At 42.1% G+C, this 27,222-nt stretch overlaps 1 protein-coding gene and 1 long non-coding RNA gene across 5 annotated transcripts; both read right to left on the bottom strand.

The window, feature by feature from the left end:
* Positions 1-327: 327 nt before the first annotated feature.
* On the bottom strand, positions 328-2,040 carry LOC133397552 (uncharacterized). The gene is made up of 6 exons (XR_009767652.1): positions 1,962-2,040; positions 1,108-1,155; positions 858-1,024; positions 722-786; positions 479-645; positions 328-387 (listed from the first exon to the last, which is right to left on the bottom strand). It is a non-coding gene; the product is annotated as an uncharacterized LOC133397552 (long non-coding RNA).
* Positions 2,041-3,751: 1,711 nt separating this feature from the next.
* LOC133397738 (mucin-22-like) lies at positions 3,752-17,759 on the bottom strand. 4 transcript variants are annotated; one of them, XM_061668993.1, is made up of 15 exons: positions 17,655-17,759; positions 17,460-17,488; positions 17,328-17,369; positions 13,262-13,321; positions 8,961-13,190; positions 7,438-8,870; positions 7,305-7,366; positions 7,049-7,236; positions 6,605-6,975; positions 6,472-6,533; positions 6,219-6,403; positions 6,005-6,144; positions 4,975-5,036; positions 4,736-4,884; positions 3,752-4,641 (listed from the first exon to the last, which is right to left on the bottom strand). In XM_061668993.1, exons 4-15 carry the CDS (start codon positions 13,302-13,304, stop codon positions 4,553-4,555), a joined length of 7,014 nt encoding a protein of 2,337 aa, XP_061524977.1. In that variant the 5' UTR covers positions 13,305-13,321; positions 17,328-17,369; positions 17,460-17,488; positions 17,655-17,759; the 3' UTR covers positions 3,752-4,552. The 4 variants fall into 4 exon arrangements, with proteins under 4 accessions (XP_061524977.1, XP_061524979.1, XP_061524978.1 ...); XM_061668995.1 differs by having other exon boundaries at positions 7,438-10,436; positions 10,815-13,190; XM_061668994.1 differs by having other exon boundaries at positions 7,438-12,020; positions 12,399-13,190.
* Positions 17,760-27,222: the final 9,463 nt, after the last annotated feature.

Raw genomic sequence — 27,222 nt, 5'->3', positions numbered from 1 at the left:
CCTTCAATAACCAGAATATCCTTAATTTTAATTGTGGATTATGTAAATTGAGATATGTATTTCATATACTTGAAATCTTACATGAATCCAATGACAATAGTGCGGAAGAAAACGGAACCAAACGCTTGGAAGAAGATGAAGTCACACTGCAAGAAGAATCAGTTTAGAAACATATTTTGTGAAATATTCAGCAGATTCTGAGAGTTCAAATGCTTGTACACACCATTGAAACCACTCTTGTTTCAAGTTCTTTGTATTGTTCACTGCTGCGATTGTTCAATTCTTCCACAAAAGGTTCCACCAGAGTGGCTCCAAGAGACACAACTGGTAAGGGAATTGAGATTACCGAAGTTGTTATCGGTCCACTAGTTGTTGATTCTTCAGGTGCTGGAAATCGCAAATGGACCACAAATTAAGTTGTTAGTTATGTTCTTGAGACCTCACGTGACATGATGGAATTTTTGAAATCTTTACTCACAAATTACTTTTGCCGTTTCTCGAACAACAGTGAATTTGAAAGGGTTGCTTGTACTATTCACAACTTGTAGCAATATGTTTACAACTACATCGTCTTTTGGGAGTTGATCAGACGATGTATTGCTGAACTTCAGTGCCACTTCCACTTGCGTGTTTCCCATTTTTGGACTTCGAAATGAAAGAAAAAAAAAAAAAGGCCATCATTTGAAATGTTCAACACACGGAATCATTTAGAAAATATTACCTAAATCCAATGAAGGTGGTTTTAATGAAATTATTTCTAAATTCTTTGATATAGATGAAGTCACACTGTAAGAAGAATAGGTTTAGTCACTAATAAGTCAGAAAACCAGTTTCTTGCCGTGTTAAATTGTACGCACCATTGATACCACTTGTGCTTCAAGACTTTTGTGTTGTTCACTGCTACCATTGTTTAACTCTTCCACAAAAGCTTCCTCCAAGGTCATCACAAGAGGCACGTTCACGGTTGTTCGGTTTTCATTTCGTAGTACATATCCACCAAAGGACATGTCAAATGCCATGGTCGCTACGGTTTGAAAATAATGGGATATACTTCTGAAGTCATTCACTCGTCTCAGAAGACATGTCATGTCATGTTTATGTACTCACCTAGAAGGACTGCAATCGTCCCAGCATCCATAGCGTCCCCTCTTGCCCCTGCAAAATAATTGAATGAATAGATTCCATTCCAACAGTCGCGAGCGTCAAGAGTTTTCTGTGGGTTCAGTTGGACTTTTTCTTCACTAAATTCTCAAGTTCACTGAGAACATTAAAAAATAGTAAAAACATTATTTCTCTCAAAATGTTCATGATTTGCTCAAATATTCAGTCAAAAAATGCCTTAAAGAAATCTTAAAATTTAAAAAAAAAATCCCAACTCTAATAAATTCTCAACAAAATACTTGCAAATTCCAAATGTTAAGAAAGAATTCCACCTCAAAGGCAAATTTTATTTCAAAAAGTAGTACTGACAAAAAAACGTTTTCCAGGAATTAATCTTAATATACAATAATATCACAAGGCTCTCAAAACATTAAAATTTACTTGAAAAACATTTCAATGTACAAAAACTCCCCCAGAAAATGTAATAAAAATGAAATTTTCCTCCAAAATGAAGTCATTTTAACAAAAATTCATATTCCTTCAAAAATGTTTCCACTTATTCAAAGTGTAAATACAGATACAGTTTTCAGCCTGTACGGTACATACATATTATTTGAAATACAAAATGTATTTATATTATCATTTGAATAATAATCGTATCCATAGAAACAAATGCATGATGTATGGAATCGAGACGACTGATGTCCTTTTTTTTATATAACATATCCCGCATAACCTTGGATTATATTTCTGCATTCATCGACATAATTTGTGATGGTATATACAGTTCAGTAAATCGTTTCATTTGCATAAATGTACAGTACTTTGCAGCACACTGAAGCATAAAAGCCTCAACTTACCCAAACTAGAAGAAAGTGAAATGACTCTTTCTCGAGATGAATCCTGCTGAGGTGGATGATGCCACGAGCCTGTCGTCCTTTTGTGGTTCGCCTTTTGGACATGGAAGCCTTTTTTATAAAGTTATGCGGCAGCCATGAGACATCTTTCAGAAATGTCACTCTTAATCCATTAATGAAATGCAGCCCTCAACATGACAGCATCTTGGCTCGATGCACCGTGGTTTCCTCCCTTCTTTTTGTTCGACAATACAATTTATTACTCCCGCCTGAGATTACCTGTCAATCAAAATGTGACTCTGAGGATGAGGGTATTTGTTGATGCAAGGTCATGATAGAAAGTGTTTTTATCATGACACATGAGAAAAATCAAATGAAAGGAAAAGAAAAATTGGTTCCGAAAACAAACAAAAACTTATCTCGGTGCAAGCACTCTGGTTTGGAGGAAGTAAGACCATGCAGAGTGGATACGCGATTACGATATTATTATTTGTATCAATTGTATTTTCCTCAATTCAAAAAATTTCACCATTTTTACATCAGAAAAGTTACCAAGTTACCATTTTGAGAAAATAAGTCATTGTTACCCGAGAGTGAAGTTGTAATTTAACATAATTAAAGAAAGTTGTCATTTTTCAAGACAAAAGTATCAGAAAAAAATAATTTATAAAAAATAAAAAATCTGCAAAAACTGTTTTTCAATATGCTTCAGAGGTGAAAAAAAAGATGACAATTGCAAGCACCCAGAGTGCTTGCAATTGTCATCTTTTTTTTGTCCTATTTTCTGCATTGTTTTTTTACAAGTGAAAAGATGTAAAGTCACAAGTTTAAGTGAAACAAGGAATCGCTTTTGAGAGTGAAGACGTAATTCAATAAGAATCAAGTTGTCATATTAAAGAAAAAAGTTGTTATATTACAGGATTAAATTACAATGAAAAATGACTTTACAACATTTTGTTGTGAAAAAAAATGGTTTTCTACGTGCTGTAGGAAAAAAATGTAAATGGAAATTTGGTTCAGCATTTTGCTGCACAGCTGTAAGATCATGCCGACTGGATCATTGTTTGAATACTCTTTTGAATGCATTTTCTTTGTTAGGTAGAAAATTGACAAAGTTTTCAAGTCACAAGTTTAAGAGAAAATGTAAACGCTTCTTGAGCGCGAACTCCTAAATCGCTGAGAATTAAGTCATAATATTGAGAGTTAGCAGAAAAAAAGTTCCACTTTAGTAAGTCGTAACATTGCAATTAAAAAAAAATTACAAATTTGACAAGATCGAGAATAATATAATAATCGTACAAGTCAACACGTTCAATATGTTTTCTGCGCTGAACAGTTATCATTTTAGAAGAATACTGTAAATTTGCAATTTTACAAGGCAAAAAGTTGTAATTTTAGGATAGAAATGTCATTCACATTTTAGGAGAATAAAGTCGCAATACTGTGAGAAAAATGTTGAACTGAGAAACTTCATCACAACTTTATTCTTTCTGTCTTAAAAAAAAAAAGGATGGACCTCCTCTTTCTTTTTTTTTTTTTATATTTGTCTGAAACACAGACAAATGTGGAGTCGTGTATTTGACTCAGCTTGACCACTACATGCTCCATCTTAAATAACACTGAAAATGGAGGATGGTTCTGTCCTTCGGACGCAAATTCCCGACGTGTTTTATTTTGTTTTCCACAAGTTATACCGGTTCACTAGCAATCCGCCGGCTTAGGTGTTTCGAAAACAATCTGTTTGTATATATCAACTGCGTGTGGGTGGAATGTAACAAGGAAATAACAGGTGCTTGAATGCAATGTTGTTTTATTGTCATCAAAACAATACAAGTACAATGTAATAATTTAACAGTTTGTAAAGGTGTTAATGCATCAAAGAGGTTTTAGCCATCTATGTACACTGTTGTCATTTTATAAGAACTGTGATGCTATTTTAGGATAAAATGTTGCCCATTTTAGGACAGTGAGGTCATCATATTTTAATTGTTACGTTACCACAATTCCACCGTAGCCTATGAAAAGAATGTTATTAGACAAGAAAACTTCCTGAATTTGGCGCATTTCATGTTGTAATGCTACCAGCCTGCTGACAAGGAAAATGTAATAATATAGCACAGTACAAGTTAAATGTTGGTATTTAACAAGGGGGGGGTGGGCGGGGAGGAGTCATTGTAAGAGAAAAATATCATCATTTTCACATTTAAAGTCGTAATGCTACCAAACTATTGAAATGTGAGACAAATGTTGGGATTTTACAAGAAAATTTCATAATTTGCCACTTTAAAAAGTTGCAAAGCTAACAGACTGGTGAAATACGAGACAAATGTTTTTAAATTTTTAATTGTTTTTTGACAAAAGAAAATCGAAATTATGCACAGTCTTGTTCCTGCCACAAAAGTGAAATACTACAAGATGAATTGTTATCATTTTACAAAGCTAATGTTGGCATTTTAGAAGGTTAATGTCGTAATTTTGTACAATTAAAGTCGTAATGTTACCACATGCGCTTCTGTTAATCATGATATTAAAAAAACAGTACATGTCATATATTGGCTTATTTATCCTCAGATGCAGACATGAAAAAGGCAGAATTATTGCTGGTTTGCCAGTAACCATGACAACAGTACCAGGCAGGATGCGCTGATGAGTGTCGTTTTGTGGCTCGCTCCACTTGAAACTTCTAGAAAAAAGAAATAAAAATAAAGTAAATGTAAGTAAAGTCATTTATTGAATTAACCCCAACTGGAAATGGGACACTTTTTTGAATAACTTACGCGCGCCGTCCACAAAAATGAACGAGATGTCCACGTTGAAGGCCGTGATGTTGGGGGCGACGTTCACCAAAACGCTCACGATGGCGCTGTTGTTGGGAACGGAGCTGGACACAAACGCCAGGTCCATGTTGTTAAGGATGGAGCCATTACTGCCAAATGGGGGGGAAAATTTTTTTTTACCCTTTGTATTCATGTAATTATTATCGTCATTGTCATCAGTGACTTAAACGACAACTGACCTGAACGAAACCACGGTCAAGGTGCGGAATGAAGTGAATGCGATTCGGTAGAAAGGTTCAAGCTGCGGAAATACAAGCAAAGAATAAAGTCGCAACACAACTAAAACACTGATGAAATACGACGGGGCAAATGTTGGCGTTTTACAAGAAAAGGAGTATTGGCATTTCACAATTAAAAAAAAAATAGAAAAATGTCAATTTTTTTTATGACTTTGTACAAGAGTTACCACAGTTCATGTGAAATATGAGACGAATGTTTGTCATTTCACAAGAAAAATGTAATTTGTTGCGATGGAAGTAGTAATGTCACCACACTGGTGAAGTACGAGACGGAATGTTAGCATTTTTCAAGATAAGTTTGGTCATTTTGCCCATTTAATACTGATGAACTAATGTTTTTTTTTTTGTTTTTTTTTAAATGTGAGCAAGTAACAAATGTTTTAATTTCAAAATACAAGTGTAATTTTTCAAATTTCCAAGTTGTAATGTTACTACTATGATGAAATACGAGACAAATTTTGGTATTTTATGATATATTTTTTAATCTGGCACATTTAAAGATATAATAGTATGACTGGTGAAAAACTGTAATTTCACAAGACAAATGTCAGCATTTTAAAGGAAAATATCGGGACAGGAATGAGCGTCGTCATACTTTTGCACAATTAAAGTTGTAATGTTACCACTACTGTGGTGAAATACTACGAGATGGACAGTGTCATTTTCCAAGAAAAATGTCGGATTTTACAAGAAAATCGTCATTTTTCAAGAAAATTTTCAAAATTTGGTACATTTAAAGACGAAGTGTTACCACAATAGTGAAATACGAGACAAATGTTGGCATTTTATGAGAGAAGTGTCGGCGTTTTACAGCATTTTGAAAAAAATATTTTATATATATATATATATATATATATATATATATATATATATATATATATATATACACACACACACACACACACACATATATTGGTTACATTAACACCACACTTACGGGGTGTTAATCTTTCGGTTTAAAAAGATTTACCGTTGTCTTGATCGTGGAGGCTCGACTGATAAATGCTGCGGAAAATGAATTTAAAAAGTCTGTGGTGAACTCCTCTCCCGCCGATCGGAACGTCACCCGGCGCGTTGTAAGCGCCTCAGTGGTGGTTGTCGTGTTTTTCACTGAAAACATCAATCGGGGGACATTTAGCAGACGAATTCAGAAGTGGATGCGGACGGGACGTATCGTAGCTTACCAAAGGCTCTTATGGACTGTGGGTCAATGGCGAGGATCAAGTTGTTTGGGTTGGACACTTCCTCTTGTAACGTAGTGGCCACGGCATCTGCACTGGGAATTGTTTCTCCTGGCGTGGTGGTGTTGTCAAACACGATGTCCACTTCAGCCTCAATGTTTTCCATTCGCGTCCGGTCTGCTGCAGGCCTGCGTTAGCAACATATTACTGAGATTGTTTCGTGAGGACATCCGCATCGCTTCCAAGACGATGTTACCTGAAGCCTCTGACGATACAGCGGCTGTAGGCTCTGTACCTCCTTCTGTATATGGCGTCGTACTGTGGCGAGAACACAATTGTTAGCTCCAGTTACACTAAACAACGAAACACCAAACCAAAATTGTACTCACCACTACGAAGATTCTTTGAGCGAGAACAATGAATTGTGGACTGCTGGGGTTTGCCAGTTCTGGTACGTATGGTTCCAACACTACTGCTACAACAACAACAACAACAACCACCGGTGGGGGTGCAAGGGTAGTGGTGGTAGTTGTTGCTGTAGTTGTGGATGTCGTTGATAGAGTGGTTACGTTTACTACTGTTTCGCCAGTTGTTGTTGCCCCTTTGGTTGTTGCTACTACGGTTGTTGTTGTTACGCCTCCTGTTGCGTTTGAACCTGCAGTTGGTGTCGGACCTTTGCTTGTTGCTACTAGATTTATTGTTGTGAGTGCCTCGGCAGTGGCAGTGCTTGTCATCGGTGTGACGGTTGTCGTGTTTTTCTCTGTAAATATCAATTGGGGCCATTTAGTGGATGAATTCAGAAGTGGGTCTGGATGGGATGAATGGTAGCTTACCATTGGCTTCTATGGAATCGTTGTCAATGGTGAGGTTGATGGTGCTGTTGGGGTTGGACACTTCCTCTTGTAACGTAGTGGCCACGGCGTCTGCACTGGGAATTGTTTCTCCTGGCGTGGTGGTGTTGTCAAACTCGATGTCCACTTCAGCCTCAATGTTTTCCATTCGCGTCCGGTCTGCTGCAGGCCTGCGTTAGCAACATATTACTGAGATTGTTTCGTGAGGACATCCGCATCGCTTCCAAGACGATGTTACCTGAAGCCTCTGACGATACAGCGGCTGTAGGCTCTGTACCTCCTTCTGTATATGGCGTCGTACTGTGGCAAGAACACAATTGTTAGCTCCAGTTACACTAAACAATGAAACACCAAATCAAAATTGTACTCACCACTACGAAGATTCTTTGAGCGAGAACAATGAATTGTGGACTGCTGGGGTTTGCCAGTTCTGGTACGTATGGTTCCAACACTACTGCTACAACAACAACAACAACCACCGGTGGGGGTGCAAGGGTAGTGGTGGTAGTTGTTGCTTTTGTTGTGGATGTCGTTATTAGAGTGGTTACGTTTACTACTGTTTCGCCAGTTGCTGTCACACCTCTGGTTGTTGTTGCTACTATGGTTGTCGTTGAGCCTTCTGTTGTGTTTGAACCTGCAGTTGTTGTTGCTACTCCGGTTGATGTCGCACCTCTGGTTGTTGTTGAATCTCTGGCTGTTGTTGCGCCTCCAGTTGTTGTGGCACCTGCTGTCATTGTTGTGCCTCCGGTTGTTGTTGCTGCTCCAGTTGTTGTGGCACCTCTGATTGTTGTTGCACCTCCAGTTGTTGTATCTATTCCAGTCGTTGTCATGTCTCTGGTTGTTGTTGAATCTCTGGCTGTTGTTGCGCCTCCAGTTGTTGTGGCACCTGGTGTCATTGTTGCGCCTACGGTTGTTGTTGCTGCTCCAGTTGTTGTCTCTATTGTTGTTCCTGACACACCTCCGGTTGTTGTGGCACCTGCTGTCATTGTTGTGCCTCCGGTTGTTGTTGCTGCTGCAGTTGTTGTTGCACCTCCGGTTGTTGTTGGGCCTCTGGTTGTTGTTGCAACTTCGGTTGTTCTCGCACTTCCTGTCATTGTTGCGTCACCGGTCGTTGTTGCTGCTCCAGTTGTTGTTTCTACTCCGGTTGCTGTCACACCTCTGGTTGTTGTGGCACCTGCGGTCATTATTGTGCTTCCGGTTGTTGTTGCTGCTCCAGTTGTTATAGCACCCGTGATTGTTGTTGCGCCTCCGGTTGCTGTCACACCTCCGGTTGTTGTGGCACCTGCTGTCATCGTTGCGCCTACGGTTGTTGTTGCTGCTCCAGTTGTTGTCTCTGTTGTGGTTCCTGACACACCTCTGGTTGTTGTGGCACCTGCTGTCATTGTTGTGCCTCCGGTCGTTGTTGCTGCTCCAGTTGTTGTCTCTACTCCGGTTGCTGTCACACCTCTGGTTGTTGTTGCACCTCTGGTTGTAGTTGCAACTTCAGTTGTTGTCGCACTTCCTGTCATTGTTGCGTCGCCGGTCGTTGTTGCTGCTCCAGTTGTTGTCTCTACTCCGGTTGCCGTCACACCTCTGGTTGTTGTGGCACCTGCGGTCATTGTTGTGCGTCCGGTTGTTGTTGCTGCTCCAGTTGTTATAGCACCCGTGATTGTTGTTACGCCTCCGGTTGCTGTCACACCTCCGGTTGTTGTGGCACCTGCTGTCATCGTTGCGCCTACGGTTGTTGTTGCTGCTCCAGTTGTTATAGAACCCGTGATTGTTGTTACGCCTCCGGTTGCTGTCACACCTCCGGTTGTTGTGGCACCTGCTGTCATCGTTGCGCCTACGGTTGTTGTTGCTGCTCCAGTTGTTGTCTCTATTGTGGTTCCTGACACACCTCCGGTTGTTGTGGCACCTGCTGTCATTGTTGTGCCTCCGGTCGTTGTTGCTGCTCCAGTTGTTGTCTCTACTCCGGTTGCTGTCACACCTCTGGTTGTTGTGGCACCTGCTGTCATTGTTGCGCCTACGGTTGTTGTTGCTGCTCCAGTTGTTATAGAACCCGTGATTGTTGTTACGCCTCCGGTTGCTGTCACACCTCCGGTTGTTGTGGCACCTACTGTCATCGTTGTGCCTACGGTCGTTGTTGCTGCTCCAGTTGTTGTCTTTACTCCGGTTGCTGTCACACCTCTGGTTGTTGTGGCACCTGCGGTCATTGTTGTGCTTCCGGTTGTTGTTGCTGCTCCAGTTGTTATAGCACCCGTGATTGTTGTTACGCCTCCGGTTGCTGTCACACCTCCGGTTGTTGTGGCACCTGCTGTCATCGTTGCGCCTACGGTTGTTGTTGCTGCTCCAGTTGTTATAGAACCCGTGATTGTTGTTACGCCTCCGGTTGCTGTCACACCTCCGGTTGTTGTGGCACCTGCTGTCATTGTTGTGCCTCCGGTCATTGTTGCTGCTCCAGTTGTTGTCTCTACTCTGGTTGCTGTCACACCTCTGGTTGTTGTGGCACCTCCAGTTGTTATAGCACCCGTGATTGTTGTTACGCCTCCGGTTGCTGTCACACCTCCGGTTGTTGTGGCACCTGCTGTCATCGTTGCGCCTACGGTTGTTGTTGCTGCTCCAGTTGTTGTCTCTATTGTGGTTCCTGACACACCTCCGGTTGTTGTGGCACCTGCTGTCATTGTTGTGCCTCCGGTTGTTGTTGCTGCTGCAGTTGTTGTGGCACCTCCGGTTGTTGTTGGGCCTCCGGTTGTAGTTGCAACTTCGGTTGTTCTCGCACTTCCTGTCATTGTTGCGTCACCGGTCATTGTTGCTGCTCCAGTTGTTGTTTCTACTCCGGTTGCTGTCACACCTCTGGTTGTTGTGGCACCTGCGGTCATTATTGTGCTTCCGGTTGTTGTTGCTGCTCCAGTTGTTATAGCACCCGTGATTGTTGTTGCGCCTCCGGTTGCTGTCACACCTCCGGTTGTTGTGGCACCTGCTGTCATCGTTGCGCCTACGGTTGTTCTTGCTGCTCCAGTTGTTGTCTCTGTTGTGGTTCCTGACACACCTCCGGTTGTTGTGGCACCTGCTGTCATTGTTGTGCCTCCGGTCGTTGTTGCTGCTCCAGTTGTTGTCTCTACTCCGGTTGCTGTCACACCTCTGGTTGTTGTTGCACCTCTGGTTGTAGTTGCAACTTCAGTTGTTGTCGCACTTCCTGTCATTGTTGCGTCGCCGGTCGTTGTTGCTCCTCCAGTTGTTGTCTCTAATCCGGTTGCTGTCACACCTCTGGTTGTTGTGGCACCTGCTGTCATCGTTGCGCCTACGGTTGTTGTTGCTGCTCCAGTTGTTATAGAACCCGTGATTGTTGTTACGCCTCCGGTTGCTGTCACACCTCCGGTTGTTGTGGCACCTGCTGTCACCGTTGCGCCTACGGTTGTTGTTGCTGCTCCAGTTGTTGTCTCTATTGTGGTTCCTGACACACCTCCGGTTGTTGTGGCACCTGCTGTCATTGTTGTGCCTCCGGTTGTTGTTGCTGCTGCAGTTGTTGTGGCACCTCTGATTGTTGTTGCACCTCCGGTTGTTGTTGGGCCTCCGGTTGTAGTTGCAACTTCGGTTGTTCTCGCACTTCCTGTCATTGTTGCGTCACCGGTCGTTGTTGCTGCTCCAGTTGTTGTCTCTACTCCGGTTGCTGTCACACCTCCGGTTGTTGTGGCACCTGCGGTCATTGTTGTGCCTCCGGTTGTTGCTGCTGCTCCAGTTGTTGTCTCTACTCTTGTTGTTGTGGCACCTGCTGTCATCGTTGCGCCTACGGTTGTTGTTGCTGCTCCAGTTGTTGTCTCTATTGTGGTTCCTGACACACCCCCGGTTGTTGTGGCACCTGCTGTCATTGTTGTGCCTCCGGTTGTTGTTGCTGCTGCAGTTGTTGTGGCACCTCTGATTGTTGTTGCACCTCCGGTTGTTGTTGGGCCTCCGGTTGTAGTTGCAACTTCGGTTGTTCTCGCACTTCCTGTCATTGTTGCGTCACCGGTCGTTGTTGCTGCTCCAGTTGTTGTCTCTACTCCGGTTGCTGTCACACCTCCGGTTGTTGTGGCACCTGCGGTCATTGTTGTGCCTCCGGTTGTTGCTGCTGCTCCAGTTGTTGTCTCTACTCTTGTTGTTGTGGCACCTGCTGTCATCGTTGCGCCTACGGTTGTTGTTGCTGCTCCAGTTGTTGTCTCTATTGTGGTTCCTGACACACCCCCGGTTGTTGTGGCACCTGCTGTCATTGTTGTGCCTCCGGTTGTTGTTGCTGCTGCAGTTGTTGTGGCACCTCTGATTGTTGTTGCACCTCCGGTTGTTGTTGGGCCTCCGGTTGTAGTTGCAACTTCGGTTGTTCTCGCACTTCCTGTCATTGTTGCGTCACCGGTCATTGTTGCTGCTCCAGTTGTTGTTTCTACTCCGGTTGCTGTCACACCTCTGGTTGTTGTGGCACCTGCGGTCATTATTGTGCTTCCGGTTGTTGTTGCTGCTCCAGTTGTTATAGCACCCGTGATTGTTGTTGCGCCTCCGGTTGCTGTCACACCTCCGGTTGTTGTGGCACCTGCTGTCATCGTTGCGCCTACGGTTGTTCTTGCTGCTCCAGTTGTTGTCTCTGTTGTGGTTCCTGACACACCTCCGGTTGTTGTGGCACCTGCTGTCATTGTTGTGCCTCCGGTCGTTGTTGCTGCTCCAGTTGTTGTCTCTACTCCGGTTGCTGTCACACCTCTGGTTGTTGTTGCACCTCTGGTTGTAGTTGCAACTTCAGTTGTTGTCGCACTTCCTGTCATTGTTGCGTCGCCGGTCGTTGTTGCTCCTCCAGTTGTTGTCTCTAATCCGGTTGCTGTCACACCTCTGGTTGTTGTGGCACCTGCTGTCATCGTTGCGCCTACGGTTGTTGTTGCTGCTCCAGTTGTTATAGAACCCGTGATTGTTGTTACGCCTCCGGTTGCTGTCACACCTCCGGTTGTTGTGGCACCTGCTGTCACCGTTGCGCCTACGGTTGTTGTTGCTGCTCCAGTTGTTGTCTCTATTGTGGTTCCTGACACACCTCCGGTTGTTGTGGCACCTGCTGTCATTGTTGTGCCTCCGGTTGTTGTTGCTGCTGCAGTTGTTGTGGCACCTCTGATTGTTGTTGCACCTCCGGTTGTTGTTGGGCCTCCGGTTGTAGTTGCAACTTCGGTTGTTCTCGCACTTCCTGTCATTGTTGCGTCACCGGTCGTTGTTGCTGCTCCAGTTGTTGTCTCTACTCCGGTTGCTGTCACACCTCCGGTTGTTGTGGCACCTGCGGTCATTGTTGTGCCTCCGGTTGTTGCTGCTGCTCCAGTTGTTGTCTCTACTCTTGTTGTTGTGGCACCTGCTGTCATCGTTGCGCCTACGGTTGTTGTTGCTGCTCCAGTTGTTGTCTCTATTGTGGTTCCTGACACACCCCCGGTTGTTGTGGCACCTGCTGTCATTGTTGTGCCTCCGGTTGTTGTTGCTGCTGCAGTTGTTGTGGCACCTCTGATTGTTGTTGCACCTCCGGTTGTTGTTGGGCCTCCGGTTGTAGTTGCAACTTCGGTTGTTCTCGCACTTCCTGTCATTGTTGCGTCACCGGTCGTTGTTGCTGCTCCAGTTGTTGTCTCTACTCCGGTTGCTGTCACACCTCCGGTTGTTGTGGCACCTGCGGTCATTGTTGTGCCTCCGGTTGTTGCTGCTGCTCCAGTTGTTGTCTCTACTCTTGTTGTTGTGGCACCTGCTGTCATCGTTGCGCCTACGGTTGTTGTTGCTGCTCCAGTTGTTGTCTCTATTGTGGTTCCTGACACACCCCCGGTTGTTGTGGCACCTGCTGTCATTGTTGTGCCTCCGGTTGTTGTTGCTGCTGCAGTTGTTGTGGCACCTCTGATTGTTGTTGCACCTCCGGTTGTTGTTGGGCCTCCGGTTGTAGTTGCAACTTCGGTTGTTCTCGCACTTCCTGTCATTGTTGCGTCACCGGTCGTTGTTGCTGCTCCAGTTGTTGTCTCTACTCCGGTTGCTGTCACACCTCCGGTTGTTGTGGCACCTGCTGTCATTGTGGCGCCTCCGGTTGTTGTTCCACTCCCATTTCCTGTCACATCCACAACTGTCGTTCTTCCCAGAGTCGCTTCTGGTGCATTACATACAAGAGCAACTGTGAAGATCAGAAAGATTAGTTGCCTACTCCTACTCTTATGCTTCATAACACAGAAACGACATATTTACCGAAAAGCAGCAACAAAGTTGATAACCCTGGTGCAGCACTCATTGTTTCTGTGCTTAAACCTGCAAAATATGAACGCACAATAAATCAAACAAATTGATTGATTGATTTAAATTCTGGTGCTTTTTGGTATGAATTAATCATAATGTGATCGTTTTCCCAGTAAAGAATATAATTTTGTCTTTGCCCAAACTTTGAATTTATGTTAATATATTGTATAATTTTGGTCTCCTTAAATTTTTATGTTCCACAATATTGCAATTATATTAACAGTTGAATTTAATTATACTGATTATTTATTTTTCAATAGTCTTTGTTTATCCTATAAATGTTTGTATTCAACTTGTGTGTAAAAGAAAATATATTGTAAAGTAAAATCCATTGATGCATGATAAATAAATACAAGCCCAATTCCAATGAAGTTGGGACGTGTTAAACATAAATAAAAACAGAATACAATGATTTCCAAATCATGTTCAACCTATATTTAATTTAATACAATACAAAGCAAATAATCATTAACTTAGAATTTTATGGCTGTAACATGTTCCACAAAAGCTGGGACAAGTGACAAAAAAGACTGAGAAAGTTGAGGAATGCTCATCAAACATGTTTGGAACATCCCACAGGCTAATTGGGAACAGGTGGGTGTCATGATTGGGTATAAAAGGAGCTTCCCTGAATTGCTCAGTCATTCACAAGCAAAGATGGGGCGAGGTTCACCTCTTTGTGAACAAGTGCATGAGAAACTACTCAAACAGCTTAAGGAGAATGTTCCTCAACGTACAATTGCAAGGAATTTAGGGATTTCATCATCTACGGTCCATAATGTCATCAAAAGGTTGAGAAAATCTGGAGAAATCACTGCATGTAGGCGGCAAGTCCGAAAACCAACATTGAATGCCTGTGAGCTTCGATCCCTCAGGCGGCACTGCATCAAAAACCGACATCAATGTGTAAAGGATATCGCCACACAGGCTCAGGAACACTTCAGAAAACCAATGTCAGTACATACAGTTTGGCGCTACATCCGTAAGTGCAACTTGAAACTCTACGATGCAAAGCAAAAGCCATTTATCAACAAGCCCACCCTATACTTATGTATAATGCGCACTATTGACTTTTGACAATTTTTTGGGGGGGGAATGCGCATTATAAGAAATTACAGTAAATATAGGTTGAACGTGATTTGCAAATAATTGTATTATGTTTTTATTGATGTTTAACACAATGTCCCAACTTCATTGGAATTGGGTTTGTATGTTTTTTTTTACCATAAAAACATAAAAATATTGCAATTTTTCAAAAATGTTTTTACACAAATTGATTGAAAAGTCTTGTTCAATGCCCACTCTATTGCAGGGATTTTTAGTTGAATAAAATACATTTTCAATTTTATTAAAAAGAAAATTAATTAGTGTAAATTAAGACTGGTGGCAAGGTGGACGACTGGTTAGAGCGTCAGCCTCACAGTTCTGAGGACCCGGGTTCAATCCCTGGCCCCGCCTGTATGGAGTTTGCATGTTCTCCCCGTGCCTGCGTGGGTTTTCCCCGGGCACTCCGGTTTCCTCCCACATTCCCAAAACATGCATTAATTGGAGACTCTCAATTGCCTGTAGGTGTGAATGTGAGTGTGAATGGTTGTTTGTTTCTATGTGCCCTGCGATTGGCTGGCAACCAGTTCAGGGTGCCCCTGCCTCCTGCCCGATGACAGGTGGGATAGGCTCCAGCACGCCGGGAACCCTGGTGAGGAGACGCGGCTCAGAAAATGGATGGATGGATGGATGGATAAATTAAGACTCAAGTTATAAATTTCTCAATCCATACATCCATTTTCTTTACAGCTTATCCTCGCTAGGGTTGTGGCCTGCTGGAGCCTATCCCAGCTACCTTCGGGCGGGTGGCGGGGTACACCCTGAACCGGTTGCCAGCCAATCGCAGGGCACACAGAAACAAACAACCATTCGCAATCACATTCACACCTACGGGCAATTTAGAGTCTTCAATCAACCTACCACGCATGTTTTTGGGACGTGGGAGGAAACCGGAGTGCCCGGAGAAAACCCACGCAGGCACGGGGAGAAAATGCAAACTCCACACAAGCGGGGCCGGGATTTGCACCCCGGTCCCCAGAAATGTGAGGCAGAAGTGCTAACCAGTTGTGCACCGTGCCGGCACATTTCTCAATAAAGGATCTTATTTTCCGAACCCCAAATTGTAGTTTAACTTAAATATTTCCTTCTAGGTTCACTGCATTGCAGTTATGTTTTTAATCAAATTTTAATTGTGATTTTATGAATATCCATCCATCCATCCATTTTCTACCGCTTATCCGAGGTCGGGTCGCGGGGGCAGTAGCTTTAGCAGGGACGCCCAGACTTCCCTCTCCCCAGCCACTTCATCCAGCTCTTCCGGGGGGATCCCGAGGCGTTCCCAGGCCAGCCAGAAGACATTGTCTCTCCAGCGTGTCCTGGGTCGTCCCCGGGGTCTCCTCTCGGTGGGACGTGCCCGGAACACCTCACCAGGGAGGCGTCCGGGAGGCATCCGAATCAGATGCCCCAGCCACCTCATCTGGCTCCTCTCGATATGGAGGAGCAGCGACTCTACTCTGAGATCCTCCCGGAGGACCGAGCTTCTCACCCTATCTCTAAGGGAGAGCCCGGACACCCTGCGGAGGAAACCCATTTCGGCCGCTTGTATGCGCGATCTTGTTCTTTCGGTCACGACCCACAGCTCGTGACCATAGGTGAGGGTAGGAACGTAGATCGACCGGTAAATCGAGAGCTTCGCCTTCCGGCTTAGCTCCTTCTTTACCACAACGAATCGATACAAAGTCCGCATCACTGCAGACGCTGCACCGATCCGCCTGTCGATCTCCCGTACCATTCTTCCCTCACTCGTGAACAAGACCCCAAGATACTTGAACTCCTCCACTTGGGGCAGGATCTCATCCCCGACCTGGAGAGGGCACGCCACCTTTTCCGACTGAGGACCATGGTCTCAGATTTGGAGGTGCTGATTCTCATCCCAGCCGCTTCACACTCAGCTGCGAACTGCTCCAGTGAAAGTTGGAGGTCACGGCTTGATGAAGCCAACAGAACCACATCATCTGCAAAAAGCAGAGATGCAACACTGAGGCCACCAAACCGGACCCCATCTACGCCTCGGCTGTGCCAATAAATTCTGTCCGTAAAAGTTATGAACAGAATCGGTGACGAAGGGCAGCCTTGGCGGAGTCCAACCCTCACCGGAAACGAGTCCGACTTACTGCCGGATATGCGGACCAAACTCTGACTCCGGTCGTACAGGGTCGAACGCCTTCTCCAAGTCCACAAAACACATGTAGACTGGTTGGGCGAACTCCCATGCACCCTCGAGGACCCTGCCGAGGGTGTAGAGCTGGTCCACTGTTCCACGGCCAGGACGAAAACCACACTGCTCCTCCTGAATCTGAGATTCGACAGACCCTCCTCTCCAGCACCCCTGAATAGACCTTACCAGGGAGGCCGAGGAGTGTGATCCCCCTGTAGTTGGAACACACCCTCCGGTCCCCCTTCTTAAAAAGGGGGACCACCACCCCAGTCTGCCAATCCAGATGCAATATCCCCGATGTCCTTGCGATGTTGCAGAGGCATGTTAACCAGGACAGCCCTACAACATCCAGAGCATTGAGGAACTCCGGGCGAATCTCATCCACCCTCCTGCCACCGAGAAGCTTTTTAACCACCTCTGTGACCTCAACCCTAGAGATAGGACATCCCGCCTCAGAGAACCCAGACTCTGCTCCCTCATGGGAAGGCGTGTCGGTGGAATTGAGGAGGTCTTCGAAGTATTCTCCCCACCGACTTACAATGTCCCGAGTCGAGGTCAGCAGCACCCCATCCCCACTAGACACAGTGTTGATGGTGCACTGCTTCCCTCATTGCTTTTATGAATATCTGTTGTATTATTAATTTATACTGTATCGCATTTTTTTGTTTCTCTAATTCTTCTGTTTTACAATCACGGCTTGATAGATGATTAGATTTGATTAAAATTGTCTTAGTAAAGTATGTGAAATGCACTTACCTCTACCCAGTCAGCGATTTAAAAAAAATCTGACAAATCAAACTGAAAAAAAAAAAAAAAATTAATTGTGGCTTATCAATAATAACATTTTAACTAACTTTTCAATGTAAAAATAAAAAAAAATGCACTTACCTCTCTCCAATCAGATATTAAAAAAATATCTGAAAAAGATTTAAATAAAAAAATCACAAAACGTAATTGTGGTTTTCATATAATGATATAAGGAAAACAAATATGTAAAATATTTTTTAATCATACCAATTTTTGCTACATTTACAAAAAAAAGGAAAATATATTATATTAGCTTGAAACTTAAAAAGCACTTACCTCGACCTGTTTGTCTTTTTTTGTTTTTGTTTTGTCTTTTTACATATGCATGATTAAACAGATGTGTGTGGTTTTATCCGCCCCGTCGGGTTCCTCATCCTTAATGCGGTCGCGTGCGTTTGTGTGTACAAGTATATATAGGGAGGAAGGTGACGTGCCTCATAAATTGTGCAAAAGGTTTGATGGCATGGAGTGATGCTGACAGAGAAAACAAAAGAAACAAAACTGCCCAAACCACTGTTATTTCTTTGTGGAGAACCCTTCCCAAGACAACAACGGAAGAATTCCACTGACGTAAACCAACTCGGCGACATTTTTATTCAAAACCTGGGAAAATATTTTTGGGGGTTTGTGTTGCAACAGTTCAAGTTTTGCTAACGATGGGGAGTTTTAGGGTGCAAATTAAGCACCGGCCTCTTGAAGAAATACAAAGAAAACAAAGATAAACCAGTTTGCAAACAGGCCGATTTGTTACAGGAATTATGATAATAAGAAACAAAGCAATGTCTGTAGGGTCAAAAAAGTAATATGTCTAAATTAAATAAATATTTTTTGTTTTACTGTTGAATTTGCATTGAGAAATTTTCATTTGTGAAACACGTATACTGACATAACAGTTGGCCACAGAAATGGGAAGCCAAACATCACACTTACAGTACATATTGATTACTAAAAATTGTTTTTACAAAATTAAACATATAAATGTAATATTTATTGTTTTACTGTTGAATTGACATTAGGAAATTACACTCACATGGCATGCTTTTGCATTTTGGACGAGAGAAATGGGAACCCACGCAGTAAAACAACACATACTGTACATAATGACTACTAAAAAGTAATAACAGGATGCATCAATATAACGTTTACTGATTTAGTGTAAAATTTGCATTTGGGAAAAAGTACGACATGACAATTGGTGAAAGAAACGGGAATCCACTCAGCAAAACAACACATACATAATGTCTACTAAAAATAAATTAGAGGATTAAACACATAAATGTAATTTTTATTGTTTTAGTGTCAAATTCGCATTTGGGAAATACAAAGAGACTGCAGGTGGTGACAGAAATGGGACCCTTGGAGGAAAACACATTTGTCAAGGAGTGTCTTATCAGTGGAACTTTTTTTTTTTTTTCTTTCTTTGAGACATTTTTGTCTTGTCCATTTGTCATAGGGGTTGATGGAAGAGTGCCATTGTTATCATTGTTATCCGTGGAGGCATGCACTCCATGACGTCGGACTTTGGAGCGTGGCGGTGCAAGCCAGAAATACCCCACGTATTACCCCTCCCTTACATTGAAATTATTTTAAAGAGAGAATTTGGGGCAAAGGTTACTTACCGGGGATATTCAAATAATTAAGAATTGATTTTGGAGCACAAATTCTCTTTTTTTTTTTCTTCCATTACATTTCTTAAATGTTCTTGAATTTTGTCTAAAAATATTTATTACACCCACTATCCTAACGTTTAATTCAAAGTTATAATTATATAAAAAAAATTTTATAGATGTTTAATTTTTTTGCAGGGGGCAAAACTTGTTCATATTTTCATTTTTTATATTTTAATTAAAATGTATATTTTAAAAACAAATTGTTTTATACATAAAAAAATTTACAAAATGTATGAATTCTCAATTTTGTGAAAGTTTTTTTTCATTCCAATTTTTTGAATCATAAATCTTTATAAACTAATTCATTTGTCAATTAAGAAATTATATAGCGTGGTACAGAACGTTTCTCTCTTGAAAATGGTTAACTTCTTTTCACACTTTGCTTGACAATTGAAATTCAAGACTAGTTGTTTAAAATGTATGTTTTATGAACAGGTAAACATATCCTTGGGCATTTGTGGATAAGATAAAACTTATTCATATTAGATTATTTCTGTTATTTCCATTTTGTCTGTTTTGCAGAAGCAAGATTGAAAGTTTTATCTTGGTGATTAATATGGCAATGATTACTTCTTCTTTGTACAGAAATTGTGGTTTCCCTCAGATTTTGGAATGGGCTCATAATGGATATTCATATTGGATCATATTATTTGCACTTTTATCCACAACTGAAGAACTGTCTTCATCTTCAGTGTCTTAGATTGGATCCCAGTCAGTATCATTGAGGTTACCTGAAAGAGAAAAGCAAACAACCTAAGATTTTAAAAAGTTGAGTGCAGTAGTGGTCCAACTCCAATCATCTGTCAATTCTATAAATACTTCATGAAATGAAATTTGTTGCAGTGGTAATATTGTTTTATTGACTTTTTTCTACGAAGATGTTTTTTTTTTAATGGCCCATCGAGATAAACAGATTCAGTTCAAAATAAAAGCCAATAAATAGCATAGCGTCGACGAACATGCAGATCCACTGGCACCCAATTTGAAGCACTACATTCTTTCTGAGTTGTAAATTAATCTCTGAAGCTAATTTTCTGGGATAATTTTGCAAGAGGCGAATCCTGGTCTCATGGGCACGGACATTTTGGGAATGGGAGTTGACTGATGAATCAGGGATAGTGCTAAATTCAAAAATGGACTGCTCCATGTACTTAAAAATTGGAATTTACCTTAATTTAGACCGTGCAGCATTAATCTGACAAAGATGCAGTTTCTCTATTTCTGCAATTAACTTAAAAATAGCAAAAATTTAGTTAGCCCGCTCTCGTTCCCATTGGCTCAGTTGTTCCCGTGCAAAATAGAGAATTTTCACTTTACTGAAATTGAGCATTTGGACCCCCAAAGGTAGCCCTCGTCTATTTTAGTGTTACTTAATGGAAAATGAAATCAGTCGGGTAATGAATGTCTCCAACTGATGCTTATCCAGGGCTGAGCGTGAAGGACCGACGGAAAAGTTTTATCAGCCTTTGTCTCATTTCAACATGCTACACACAAGGGGCATTTTTCACGTCTAGCATACTGACGTGCCACATCTTTGGGTGTCTGTCTACAGATTAACATCTGACTGGTGTTGCAGATTGTTGTCTAGCAACCAGTCTTGCACTGGCTGACTACGTCTTCAAGCCTGCCCTCCTTACAATGGGCTATTTTTTTTTCCTTTTGGAAAGTACATTGATGTGACATAGCATTCTCAGGCACATTTTTTGGCAACTGGAAAGTAAATACATTTTACAAATGAGGATTGGCTAAAAATCGTTGGGAAGAAAACGCAGCAACCTCATTCAGTATTTTGAAGACCGAAATGGAACAATCCTCAAGGTAACGTGTAGTGAACCCAATAACAGTCTACTTCTGCAAGTCAATCCAGAAATCGGCAGAGTAGTCTGGCGCACCTTGAGAGAGGGATTGGTACCGTATGTGTCGTCCCCATGCTATTCATTACGGGCATGAACCTTCTCATGAGAGCAGATTACATGTCCCCCACCGCCCATGTGCAGGCATGATGGGTCTGAAACAAGCTTGATGAGGTTTCATCCTGGTCTAGGATGACAATCAAGCCAAGAAAGTCTAGGAGCTTCCATCCATCCACCATCCATCAAGGCCAATCCCATCAAGTGTCTGAGAAAGTGGTATAATGAGTCACTGAAGGACAAAGACAATGTCCACAGCAGTGAGAAGCAATTGGAGGGATGGCTGAAAAACACTTGAGAAATCTGGACTCGCTGGAAAGTTTCAGGCATGGTTATACCAACGTGGCCTACTTCCCAGACTTGTGGCTGATGACAGTGGCTAAAGTCACACCAACAAAAGGGATACATATCTTCCATTCTGCTTGACCAAAAAAAAAAAAAGAAATCATCTAAAAGTTAAAAATAGTCATGATGATGTGTCCAGTTGAGCAATGACGGTGCTGTAACATGAGACTACACCCAGAAATGATGGAATCTGTGATTGTGCTGATAGGTGACGACATTTGTTGCTGGACTTGAATAAAAATAAGATCTTTGTGTTAGCACAGAGCTATGGGCAACCATGATCACTTCATGCAGACAAGATGAATAAAGAGACCAAAAATTTAGATTTGGAATCAAAACATCACCTTGCAAAAACATAGTTTTTAAACTGGACACTGAACGACATTTCCCATGAGCTGCTAACCTCCAGCTAGTGCTAGCAGCTCACGTTAGCTATCTACTCCACTTAAATAGTTTGGGTTAAGATTCTCGTTTGACATTTGGATTATGCTAGTCAGTATAGGAGTTAGTCGGCTAACCTACAGCTAACTCTTGTAGCTAAGGTTAACAGGCTTTACTGCCTTTGGTAGTTTGCGTTCTGGATTCCTGTTCAAAATTTGGACTGCGTTACAGTCACCACAGCAGTTGGCCAGCTAACCGACAGCTCGCACCAGCTGTATGTTGGACGGCTCGTCGTGTAACAGCTAGCTGAGTACCCTACAGCTAGTTATAGTTTAACGGAGTTTGGAACCCGTGAAGCCAACGCATCACCAATTGGAAGTCAACCCCAAACCCTTACTCCCAATCTGAGTCATTGCACCACTTTAACGGTGGCGATCCGGGCTGGACAGCGCAGCCAGCATTTCACCGGTTGAAGGTCAATTGGGCTGACCACTGAGCTAAAAGCCCAATAACCTGGGCCAATAACTCTGTGACCAGCACCCTGTTTTGAGGATTTGAGGATCTCAACATACATTTGAACCGTGCCATCTGTTACACTAGCAGCTAATCTTAGCTGTTGACTCCACTGCCTTTTGAAGTTTGGCTTTGACATTTGGACCGTGTTACAGTCGGTATACTGTAGCAGCTCGCTGGCTAAACTGCTGCCAACTCTCGCAGCTAATGTTAGTTACTGACTCCACTTTCTTTATGACTTTGGGGTCCAGATTCCTGTTAGATGTTTGGACCGTGTTACCGTTGGAATAACAGTTAGCTGGCAAAAATTTACGGCTTGTCCTAGTAGTAGATTAGCCAAAAATGGCTGGCCAGCTAATCCACTAGTAGCTCAAGCAGTTAATGTTAGCCATCGGCTCTCCTTTCTTCAGGAGTTAAGAGTTCTGAATTCTTGTTCGAAGTTTGAATCATGTGGTGGGTGTAACTTACAGCTAACGAGAGGAGTAGGTTAGCTAGCTAGCCATATTCATGCTCTCTGGCAAGGTTACTGTTAGCATTAGTAGTCAACTTCGCTTGGTGACTTCACCTACTGCTAGCTCTTACAGCTTTCGTTAGTCGTCGACTCCACTACCTTTACAACTACAGTCGACTAAATTTCTTATTTGATTTTTTTTGGGCCTCTTCGGCTGTTTCAGCAGAAAGGAGGATCTGTATCCCTTTTATGCCGGAAATGTTTTACTGTGTCACAGTGGACATTTTAAGCTGCCGTTGTGGTTTCTTTGTATTTTGATGGATATTTATTGAGAATCAAAGTCGAACAGTACACGGTTTTTAGAGGGGAGTGACAAAATAAAAAAGGAGAGAGTGAAAAGATAACAAAATAATATTGGAAAGCAAGACAACAAAAGACAAAGCACTAGCTGTCAACAAGATTGAGGAAAGTAAATTATTATACACCTAGAATAATGACACATTAAATGTGTTGTATGGGGCAGTAATTCGACACCCTGTGAGGGAAGGACAAGACAAGATAGGACAGAAGGACAGAAGGGTAAGCATGCAGGACAAGGGTCGTGAACCTGGCTGCACAACTGAAGTGTGGTGGGAATGGCACAACTGAAGTATGGTGCGAGTGACTATGTAAATTATAAACGTCCATAGGACCACAGTGTGAATGAAGTGATACCCAAGAAATGTGCATAGTAATAAGTTATTTGTCCCAATGAGTGAGTGTCCCCACACCCAGCGAATAAGCCCCAGGTGTGTGTGTCTGCGGACAGATGCAAGTGAATTGACACCATTTCGCATGCACAATGACTGACAGAAGACCCAATGCCACCCCCCAGCAAACCCCCGTCACCACTGCCCGTGTGCATTCCCATATAGCCTGAAAGTAGGTGTCTGGGGTATTTTGGTGCATTGTGTGCATATTAGATGAAGACAAACCCGTCTGCAAAGTGTGTTCTATGGAGCACTTTATATTGTAGAAGCTGTAATATTGTTTTTTTTTTGTCATCCTAAACGTGTTGCAGTCAACTACAGTCTGTATAGCACCTAGCAGGCTAAGCTACAGCTAGCTTTAAAGGCTAACGTTAGCCACAGAGTGTACTTCTTTTTGGAGTAACTGTCATTCTTCCATTTTGTGTTTGTGGCTCGATTAAAAAAAAATAAAAAAAAGCATCAGCAAGTGCATCTTTGTTGCTTTATCACCATTTTAGGTGTGGCAGGAAACCAAACACTGGATTTGGAAATGTAAGCTGTCCTTTGGCGCTACCTGGTGGCAGATGTGAACTCAGTTTCAAATCAAGTTTAGATTTTAATAATAATAATACTAATAATAAAAGTAATAAAAATGACAAATACGTTTTACAAGCAAAATACAAGGCAAGAAATATTTTTCCTCCAGAAATATGTTGAACGTTTTGAATGATGATTTAATAAAAACTGAAAGAATTAAAAGGTATAAAACACAAGGTATGAAATAAATTTTAAAAAATAATAATCATTTTCATCTTTAATTCTATCTCTCAGTAAATAGCAGAATACACCTGGTAATTATAATAAATGGCAATAAATAAAAATGATTTAAAGTTATAGTTCTGTTTGCATTTCCCCCCCCCCCCCCAATAACACCAGATAGAAATATAATTTAGAAAAAAATAATAAAAATCATGACATCTTAATAAATTGTTGTTATTTGAATCGTGTTGGTCTTCATCTAAAACGGTGTAAAAGTGGTTGTACAAAAGTTGTACGTTTTTGGCAGAGTTGCCCGGGCGGGCTGCCTTTTGGTGCAGAAAAAGACTGTGCGTCCCCCTAAAAACGGCCCCCTGGTCGCCGGCGCTCGCCGGAACCAATTAGCGTCCCCTCCGGCACCGACACGCTTTCTCCGAGCACCTTCTGGCATCGTCCCTCGGTGGGTGTGTGGGCGGGCCGCGTCGGAGCGATTCGTAGCGGCTTGTTCAGCGTCGAGTGCGGGCAGCGGAATGGCCGAGCAGCAGGACGAGCAGGACAGGATTACCTCGCCGGACACGGCTGTGCCTGGTGAGACGGCGACGGGAAGAGCGCTGTCCCTCGCCCGGCTACTGCACTACGAATGCACCCGCTTGCTCCAGTTATACGTGAGTCTCGCTATTGCTGAGTTGGATGAATAATGTACAGCCACAAACCGTCCCGTACCATCATTGTCATGCACTCTTTGGGTCTGGTTCATTGAACGGCAGGTTCCTTCGGATTATTAACGATTGTGGGTTGCAGATTTCAACTGCATAATGCTTCACAATTGCTACTATATTTAAAATGGATTCAGCCCACCTAGATACATGTTTTTATTTTATAGGCCTCATTTTTTTGTTGCCCTGGCCACCAAGAATTAAAATGGAAGGGGTGTTCTGTTAAATATTGATCTTATATCATAAATATTTTTTTTTCATATTTTTTTCGTAAATTTTGGGGCATCTGTTAAATACTTTTTAAAAACATTTGTTATAATTGTTTTAGTTTGATATCATATTTAATTGTATGATTATTATTAGTTGTGCTTATATTTTAAGACTTGAATCAGTGTGTTAGTTTAATATTTTCCTACATTGTAATTTTCTTATTTAATATATAATTGTCTAATTTTATATTCTCTGTAGATGTATAATTTATTTATTTATTTAGAGAAAACATTTAATAAGGTGTGCTTATATTTACATCATTTTTACAGGGTACTGTATTTATATGTATTTATTTAGGGGAATAATTGAATAGGGTGTCTGTTAAATATTTTATTTTGTATTTTATGTGTATAGTTAAGTTTTTTTATATTTAATTCAATAGTTTTGGCTTTACATTTTTTATCTAAATATCTCCAAGATACTGTAAAAAAATAATAATAATGAATTTTGACAGATATTTTTTCCACATATGCAAGCCACATTTATTTTTAATGGTAGGGTTTTGAATTGGCATTTTTTTATTTATGTGTCTATTTCTTTCGGAGAAGACTTAAGGGTGTTAAATATTTTTCTACGCGATAATTTTGTTGTTTGCATTCTTTTTTTTTATTTCGAGGAACAATATAATAGTAGTGTGTTAATTTATATTTTACATGGTAATCATTTTGTTTTTTTCATAGTGATAAACATTTTTGCATTTGTGTATTTTAGGGGAAGAATTAAATAGGGGGATCTGACAAATATTTTTTATTATATTTTATATAGTTTTCATATTCAATTAAATATTTTTACCTTTACATTTTTGAATTTAAATGTGAACACCTCAAAGATACTGTAAAAAAAAAAAGCACTTTTTTTGCACTGATGCAGCCACCTTGACAAAAATATTTGAATCATCTGATGAAGTAAAATTTAAAATGATGGTTTCATGTTAAGTATAACACAAAGATCCGATTGCTGCAGAATTGGATGCGCGTGTATACTACCACTGGGAGGTTGACGCTAAATTGTTAATCATTTGAATTGTTGTCATTGCGCGTTGGGCCGAGCATGGCCACAAAAACACTCTTGTGGGCCCTGAGTCTCCTGCACGCGCGCAACAGGATGTGGACATTAATCAGACTAAAAGCAAGCCCCCACCCACCACCCCACCCCTCCAGTCTCACTAATGGATTGTGTATTTTTCTTCCACGATCCATATAATAATCAATATGAACCACTTCCAGACAGAGCAGGAGACCTTCTTGTCAGAGCGGCCCCACCAAGGCGGCCGCCTGGTGTCCCTGAGCCCGAGCCCCGAGGAACCGGACCCGGAGGAAGGGGTGCGGCTGCTGCACGCCGCCTTGCGCCAGTGCCTGGGCCTGCTGCACTGCGCCATCGCCCGGGCCGAGGAGGAGTGGGGCGAGCTGGAGGGCGACTACGAGACCCTGCGCCGCAACGTCCGAATCCGACTGGAGCATTTACTTCACACCACCAAAGCTCTGCTGGAGACGGACGACGCCACACTGGAAGTCACCCCGGACACCCGGTGTGATGAGGTACAGGCTTTCCAGGTGCCTTTTATACACTCGTCTTTCAGTCAGTCAGCTTTAGAATAGATTTTAAAGTTCTGCTACTAGTCTATAAATCACTAAACGGTTTAAGTCCTGAATAGGTGCATGAAATGCTAATGGGATATAAACCCAGTAGGGCTCTGATATCGACAGACTCGGGTCAAATAGTGGAGCACAGAGTCCAAACCAAACATGGTGGAGCAGCATTTAGCTATTATGCTGCACACAAATGGAAGAAGTTGCCAACAGAAGTGACGCCCAAGTGTGCGTGTTTTTAAGTCCGGTTAAAAACTCTTCTCCCCCCCCCCCCATGCTTTTTAGAGCATTTCCACTTTGAAATGATATTTCTTGCACTGTATGCTGTTTTAATTGTATTTTTATTTTAGTTAATGTTTTCCCTCCTTGTTTTAAATGTTTATAAGCGTGTTTTGTTTTCAAATGCTTTGAATCCTGTAAAGCACATTGGGTCACCTTGTGTATGAACTGCGCTATATAAATAAATTTGCCTTGCTTTGCTTCGTCTGTCCCCCAACGTTGTAGTCGGACCACCC

This window comes from Phycodurus eques, chromosome 23 (genome assembly GCF_024500275.1).
Source record: "Phycodurus eques isolate BA_2022a chromosome 23, UOR_Pequ_1.1, whole genome shotgun sequence".
Lineage (NCBI taxonomy): Eukaryota > Metazoa > Chordata > Actinopteri > Syngnathiformes > Syngnathidae > Phycodurus > Phycodurus eques.
This window is presented reverse-complemented; position numbering and strand designations above follow the sequence as displayed.